At 40.4% G+C, this 8,368-nt stretch overlaps 1 protein-coding gene across 1 annotated transcript; it reads left to right on the top strand.

Annotated features, from left to right (window-relative positions):
* The first annotated feature begins 2,165 nt into the window (after window positions 1-2,165).
* LOC131772310 (forkhead box protein C2-B-like) lies at window positions 2,166-4,715 on the top strand. The gene has a single exon (XM_059088203.2). The coding sequence runs from the start codon at window positions 2,330-2,332 to the stop codon at window positions 3,755-3,757; it is 1,428 nt and encodes a 475-aa protein (XP_058944186.1). The 5' UTR covers window positions 2,166-2,329; the 3' UTR covers window positions 3,758-4,715.
* Window positions 4,716-8,368: the final 3,653 nt, after the last annotated feature.

The following is an 8,368-nucleotide window of genomic DNA, read 5'->3' on the forward strand; positions in this document are numbered from 1 at the left end:
AGATTTCATTTTGCCTTGCATTCCTTTTGGCGGTGCTCTCTGTGTGCTGTACTGAGACTGACATTATGGACTGACTGATTCTAGCTTGGATTAGTTGGGGTTGAATTTAAGCTCTATCTGTCCCCTTTTTGTGTGTATAAATCAAAACCCTCGCACTGTTTTCTAGCCCCAATTCTTTACTATATTTGTGTTGATCTAATTCCCCTTGATGACGTTAAGTATTTTGTTTTCTTGCTCATATATCCGTCTAAAAAAATTTCTTTATTTCCTCGTAAACTGTTTTTTAACAAAAATCAGTGACAGCAGTGTAAAAGTATCTGGAAAATGCAGGAAATCCTATGAACTTCATTTCGGCGTTGACTTCTGGGGAAATTTGGAACAAAATCAAGCAGAAATCACCTGAGAACTCGTTTGCCCTAACTTAAACGTGTTGGGACAAGAATCGCTTGCAAAATGAGAATAGTCTCTACGTTCACATCATCACCACAGCTACTGTTAGCCAGGTGTTAAACGGAAAAACTCGATCATCGGAAGGAAACTTTTACTTATCCAAATACAGCAGCAGTCAGCACCATGCTCTTGACCCCTGAACCTTTTCTTTGTCTATTGCTAACACTTTTAATAATTACTTGCTGTGTTCCGTGCGCTGTCAAAATGGGACATTGTTTCGGCGTGATACGGATACTAATACCTTATTCGATGACATGACAGCCCAGTCGTGAACCTACGCAGGTAGCTGACGCAAAACGCATTTCAGCTTTTAACAACCCTTCAGAAAAGTTGCGAAACATCCCTAAGTGAAATTTTTTCGAAAATTCCTGGTTAAAATTTTTGACTGGGAATATCAGTATTTCTTTCCGGCGTAGTTTGTAGTCTTACATCACACGTTTTGTATTCTAAGAGTATTTGCCTTTGTTAGGAACAGGATTTGACAGAAAAAGATACTATTTTCGGCCTTATATTTTTAGTTCCGACCTTTGCAAGTTCAACGGCCCAAGTTTTAATTACTGGCGCTATAGCCGATTTAAGAGTGACATCTTCGGTATGAAAACACACCCAAAAGTGGTTTGATAATTTTCAGAAGCAAATACCCTATGTAGAAGATCATTGTCTATTTTTTTTATAAAATTAAAAATCATGTTTTTAACGCCTTCAGGAATCTATGGCGCTACCTAGCACAAACGGAGTGATAAGAATCTGACAATCCGTCCATAAGTCAATCAGCGAACCATGAGTGCTGACTGCGAGTTATGCTAATCTACTATTCATTATCTCGGTAGATAAGCTCTCGGTCGGTCACGCCTACTGAAAGTGTCAGAAAACCGCCGAATCATACCCCACAGATTCTCCGCTCACATCGTGTCCTGCGTCAGATAGTCTCATTGGCTCTGATTATTTTCAGCCAATATCAAAAGCCGATTTCGTGATGAGTCTATTAAATTCCCGGGTGTTCAATAATCTTCTGTCTGCCTGATTCAGGTTTTTCAGATCTGGTGGTGTGACACTTTGAGACTTGAATTTGTCACCTTTGTTTTCTTTTGCATAAAGCGACAGTAATAGTTCAAGTTCTTGTTTTTTCAGGGTTTTCCCTGTAAATTCATCCTTTAGGGCCCAAATCATATCTCCAATAAATTCATCACACAGTCGCTAAAAGAATCGGCTATGACATTAAAGACCGATGTACCCCACATGTTACGGGTATTCACTTCTGTCCAATGCAGTATTTCCAGATGGCTCCCTATTGTCCCATTTCGGGACAAACCTAACCAAACAAAAAACACCAGCGCACACTTAACCCAATTTGCGGTAACTACTCTCGCAAATTCTAGTCTGGAATGATTGCGCTTAGTTCGAAATAACACGCATGGTTTTACGCTTTGTGAAGTGCCCCGTTACAAGCAATTAGTACACTTCCCTTGTGGCGTGTCGCTCTTGCGCCAATGATTTCTGGCTACGCGTATCATAAGCTGAACAATTGCTACTTGTTGATATGGTGTTGACAGCAGAAATAATGCAATTGGGTGGAAAAGTAAAAGGGCAATGAAACGGTAGCTCTGCTCAGCTAATGGAGTGCTAAGCTGTGTGTGTGGCCCGAGATAGCAGCACTCACTGCGATTGGCTGGCGCGCTTAAAATTGCATAACCGGCCTGCTACATAACTGGGTGTAATTCGATCAAGAGGTGACAAACGAATTTACATCTTATTACAGTGTGTCTATTTTGTGCGCGTGACTCGTGCAAAGAGCAGATATCAATCAAAGTGCATGCAAGGACGCTTTTATCAAATCATTTACGACCAGGTTCAAAGCGGGCATAGTTTTTGAGCCGTGATGTCCATGTATCCATATCCAGCCAACTCGCCTGCCACAAACAACAACATGATCACGCCGATGTACGGAAATCAAGGCTACGAATTTTATCGGCCCACCGCGTCTCATTACTCGTCCGTTCATTTCCCTGTTTATCCCGCACACGGACAATATCAAGCGAGGCAAGATCGCCTCTATCCTCCTATTCCACGCACTCAACATGTGCCGCATCAAAGACACGAGATGGTAAAGCCGCCATACTCTTACATCGCGCTTATTGCTATGGCAATTCAGAGTGCACCAGAGAAGAAAATAACACTTAGTGGAATATATCAATTTATCATGGACAGATTTCCGTATTATAGAGAGAATAAACAAGGCTGGCAAAACTCAATCCGACACAATCTTTCTTTAAACGAGTGCTTCGTCAAAGTGCCAAGGGATGATAAGAAACCGGGCAAAGGAAGTTTCTGGAGTTTGGATCCCGAGAGTTTGAACATGTTCGAGAATGGAAGCTACCTGCGAAGACGAAAACGCTTCAGAAAGAAGGATAAAACAACGTCAGAAAGCAGCAACAACACCGAGAATCAAGACAAAAAGGAGCATAGCACTTCCGCCGACACAAAGACAACAAGCTCTGAAAACTCAACAACAACTTCCGCTGCGCAAGAAAAGGCTAAAGAGCATGAGACGCTAACAAGTAGTACACAGATAGCTCGGGCAGAATCCTTAGAGTCTACCGCAAAATCAGAGAGTAAAGTAACGCCCGCCACAAAGGCCAGCCCACCATCCTGCAAGCGTGAGTGCATGGTTAACTCTGAAGAGGGAGACATTGCATCGAGTAATTCGCCTGGTGAGATCAGTGAAGCGCCACAGGCTTCCACTCCACCTTCCTTCCCTACAGTTCCTCCGTGCACCATTTACGAGAATGCGTACGGGTTGAACTACCCCTCCTATCACCAAAACGGGCAACAAGGCAGCTACTCGAGCGCACCGTACGCAGCCTGCCACTCTCCCTCCTACGCCAGTTCAAACACACCCAATGGCCGGGCTTACGTTCACCGATACGAGCCTCAGATGAGCCCTGAGCACCCAGCCGTTGTTCCTGGCCGCTACTCACCGCATTTGAGCCATTACAGTCAGCAAGCCACACAAAACCAAAACGTAGAGGAGGTCCAAGTACACCGGCAACAATACGCTGCAGATTATGAACCTCCAGCTAGAGCGGGCCAGTGGTACTCATCAACGAGCTACCACAGTAATGAGTCGTCTGTCTCCAGCGCCCATAACTGCTTCCCGAATGTACGCGAGATGTTTGAATCGCAGCGTCTGATCGCTCCTAGTGGTGGACAGACAGTGCCGGTCATGCAAGCAACTCAAGGTCAGTTTGGATCTTCTAATGCTGCTTATCACTCAACTGCGGCATCCGTGCCTCAGTACACTCTTTAATCTTTGATCTCACTGAACTAAGACTATTTTAGGACAAGACATTGTGGAAGGGTTCAGAGCCTTTATGGAAATGTATAGTGTTCTTTCGTTTTTCTGTACTTTTTGCTTTGTTGGGAATGGATACTCAACTCAGATGTAAAGAGAGAGAGACTTAATTTTTTAGGCACGACAAGTATATATTTTACCAAGTTTTATACAATTCGTAGTTGTACCCCAAGCGTTATTCAGGGTTTCCGCGATTTTTAAGTTTCATTTTAAGCGCCAAGTTGTTTGACAATTGATTTTTGTACCGGTGAAGTTTGTTTGTAGTGAGGCTTAGGAGAAACAAGCGTTGTTTTCTTTCAACTCGCCCTCCACAAGTGTTTCACTGTATGTCGCCCACAATGCTCACAGTATGAGGGGACAGTCAATCGAGTCCAGCTAAACTGTTTCGTCATCAAACCCGCTTTTCCAAACCGCAAGCTGCCAGTCATGAAAACCCGCACGCAATTCGTGATTAACTTTATCCGTATTTGTAAATTTTAGTGCCAAAAAGTTTTTTCAAACCGGTGAAAAACACTCACTGCGAGGGTGTGTTTAAAGAATCGCGTTGCGAAGAAAGGTTTGTTTTGTAATCAAACTTATACCAGCAATTATGTCAGTGATTATTGTGATGTCTAGCATAGAACGGCCTTTAAACTACTGCGTATCGCTGGTGTACATAGGACTCAAAGGATTTTGTTATATTTAATGATGTAGAGCTATTTTTCAATCTGATTTATTCTTGATATAAAATCCCAACGAAAAGCAAAAGCGATTAGTTTTTCTAAGACAAAATAGAGATTGTGTACGTGATTGTGTGTATGTTTTTATTCACACGTTTTTTACACCACTTAGCGGTTTAGATGTGTAGACCTGATTTACATATGCTTTTACGAAATAAAATCGAACTGATCGTACTTTTTCATGAGACCTGTGTTCTTCGTGTGCAGTTTGTTAGGTTTTTCTGCGAAGTGCATTGTTTTGTTGGATTAGATAATCTATCACGCACCTTTTTAGGTGAGATTTACGGGTGTGCGACGATCACAACGAGTTTTTCCAATCGTTGAAGGGTTAATGCGACCACAGACACTGAAAACTTGTGTGAAAGCGAATTTTAATGGGAAGAATAAAAGAAAAACAATGGCGAGGCTAGAACGTAAGATAAAACGTGAGAAATTCCACAGGTCCCCAACAACGGAATTAGAAGAGCTTAAAACCAGCTAGATCTCTTTATTGGTTTCACCCCATCGGTAATCCTATAACTGATGTCTCTGTAGAAACTAAGCAACGGAAAAAGCAATTTTTTTTCATTTTTCGAGTTAACAACATTTACGCAAAGCACAGCAGGCACGAGGGGACCTTCCTTTGGATCTGCTGGCACTTCTCTCGGTGTGGTCATCAGTGATGATATCTGCGCGTGCCGCAAACCACTTGGGTGAAACCTTGATAAGGCGGCTGATCATTTCATCAACGATGTTTGCGGCGAACCAGTTCGTGTGGTTTCTACATATGGGCGGTGGAAATACGAGTATCACATTTTGCGTTGAAATCTTTTCTTCCAAATTCTGATCGTTGGTTCTCTATTATCTATCTCGCTAATGTCGTGCCTTGCAATAGGCTGATGTTCTAACTCGATGTTTATTTTGCCCAATGGAAGGACAACAGTTATAAGAAAAAATTTTCTTATGGTTTTTGCAACATATCTCTAGTACTAAGGTCACTACACTAATTAAAGTGTTTCTTTCCAAAAAAGTGACCAACTGATTCGTGTAAAGATTCAAACGTCTGTTCAAGCGCTTGGTTAATTTCGCAAGACAAATTTTCAAACAGCCTTTTTTCGTACCTCTTCTATCATAGCCGTTATCTTAGGAGAAAGGTAAAGTTTCATCGCACAGGGTGGAAGAGCATTCGTGTTCTGTTTTCAAAGATAGTAAAGAGGAAATCTAGTAAGGGAAGAAATCTAGCAAGGGAAGGAAGTGGAGTTGGGATGTGATCACAACGTTTTTGATAGAGGTCGCTTGTTGCCGCCTCTTTCTTAGAAACATTACATCAGTTTCTACTCCAATTCCCCTTTTTCAGTTTTATTTGGGCTTTTTTGTAATCCAGCTGCTACAACACTTACGTAGAAGGAAATTTATAGATGTGAATCACCAAGGACTTGAGGATGCTTATGTACAGACACCTCAAGGAACTCCCAGTTGGAGTGTGTGTTATACTCTCACGTCTGGAAAGCAGGAGTAAAGGTTGCTTTGAGAAACAAAGATTCTTTGATATGTCACGGCATTTTACAGAATTGTTCAGTGCTGATTTGTGATAATCATACTTTTCAATTATGCCACTCCCTTGTTGCACATTCAAATCAATCTTGGTCGTCTATTAGTTTGCTGTAATCCTTCGTCGCGACTTAAAATCCTACTTAACGATTTTGCTCATTCTTGTTTTTTTGGGACACGACATGATACTTCCAGAAATGTAGACTATGACGCAAATTTTTGGTTCAAGCGTTTCCCTTGTGAGTTTTTAGGTTTATTTACATTCGTAGACCACAAACTTCACTCACTTCTCGGAGGTGCGTCAGTAGCCCTCATAATTTGATGCATTTCCCAGTAGAAAATGTTTTCATTCTGCAACAGTCAAAGCATTGTTAAGTGACGCTACAATTTTAAGTGGCCGTCTCTCTTTTTAATATATAAATATCTTTGCACTCTTTTGTCCTTTAAAAAAAAGTTGTTTTTAAGTTAAAACGACGTTAATGACGTTAAGCAACTGCAATGAATACAATATTTTATACACTTATTAACTTTGCTGCGCACAAACTTTAGGAATAACTTGTAAACCTTCCAGTTTGCAGATTTATCATTAAATTTTAGACTTTGTATAGCTTTAGAAAGCCAAATTATCGAGGTTCACTCTTAATCTTGGTGCCAGATAAACAGAGTTAGTGTACCGGCTTATTACTCAGTACTAAGGGTAAATCAGTGATCGTGAAGTCCAAGTATTTCATTGCATGAGGCACATTCGTAGTCTTAAAGCTGAAATGACAATAAGATCGAGTTATTTTGAACTTATATAACAAAATATTCATAGCTGTGTCTCATATTTTGTTAAAGAGTGGTTAATTTGAACATCGAGTCTTTATATAGGTTGAGCTGGTATTGAACCATTCAAGAAAATTCCAGTGAAGGTTTCGTTGTTCACGGACCAAATTGTCCTTGTCGCTTAGCAAACAACACCACATGAAAGCACCTGGTGGCAGCCTTAATCGGATAGTCACAAGGCCGGATTTTAAGCATACAATTTTTCTTATTTACCAAGAAGAACCTTCCTGAACATCCTAATTAATCGTTACCTCATGGAGCTGCCATTTGTTGGTTTCCATACAAAATGATAGTGAACAGTGATTTCCAGATATAATTTTACTTGCAGAATCTGTTGTTTTATGTAGTTCTAGTGTAAAACCATGAGACGTTTGTTTCTGCATGAAATTCTTTATTTGAATGTTAGTATACAAGAAGCAGAATTGCAACACTCTGGCTGAACAAATACAGCAGAATAGAATGACATTAAGAGACTTGTCCAAAGATTATACTAATATTAGTGCAAGTTTGTCAGAGCTCCTTTTTCCACCTTAAATGTTCTCCTTCGACTATTTAATTTGGAAAGTTTTTCCAGTAGAACCAATTTACATTAACCGAAAATGAATTCTTTTTCTCATTTCAATTTGCCCTTATGGTCTTCTTGGTGTTGCAGATCTTAATTGGTCGTAATTCCTACATTAGTGATGCTTGTTTCTCGCCAATGTTTGTTATTTCATGCCTAGCAGTGTTGCTCAATTTCTACTTGAATCAGTTCACCGAGGGGCACAAATAAACTCTATTTATCCGCAAGTATACACAACTAATTCTTAAGTATTACAGGTTTAAAAAACCATCTTGTCTTTCGCTTCCGTTTTGTCCGGGCTTCAAATCTTTCGTATTCTTGAAAGGAAATCCGTACACATCGAAAAGACGATCAAGTAGCGACGTCTTTCCTCCTGTTGGAATTTATTTTTGTGGAATTTTTTGCGAAGTAACGTATACGTGCACATTTTTGATCTGCAAAGAATGTAAGAAGCCAATGCCTTGTAATAATCTGAAGTCATCCTCCTCAGGAATTTCAAGGATTTGAATCAGCCCCAAGCATAATTTAGATCGTTTTGATTTCACAAACTGAGCATTTGTGAGCATCATTTTACATCGAAATATGGCAAACCTATAAAGACGGTGATATTTTCGTTTCAAAAAAGAAGCATGCCAACTGGCTATCGTGAGTGTTAGCTCTTAGCTTTTAAGAAGACACCTGGTACGTTTGCGGTTTGTCTGTGTTAAAATCTAATTTTATGTACAAGGACAGCTCTAGGTTACTTTACAGAACAATCAACATCATTGAAGTGTTTTCCTCTAACAAGCTTACCTCGTTAAATTTGCGTTTAAACCTCTCTCGTTTGTTTGTCGTGCTAAGTCGTGTCTGCGTTTTGTAAGGGAGAGTTAATGCGGTGTTGTCGTTCGGTTGCTGTAAAGCGGTAGATTAGATGCACATTTTAAGATAACG

The sequence above is a fragment of the Pocillopora verrucosa genome, chromosome 3, assembly GCF_036669915.1.
Source record: "Pocillopora verrucosa isolate sample1 chromosome 3, ASM3666991v2, whole genome shotgun sequence".
Taxonomy (NCBI): Eukaryota; Metazoa; Cnidaria; class Anthozoa; order Scleractinia; family Pocilloporidae; genus Pocillopora; species Pocillopora verrucosa.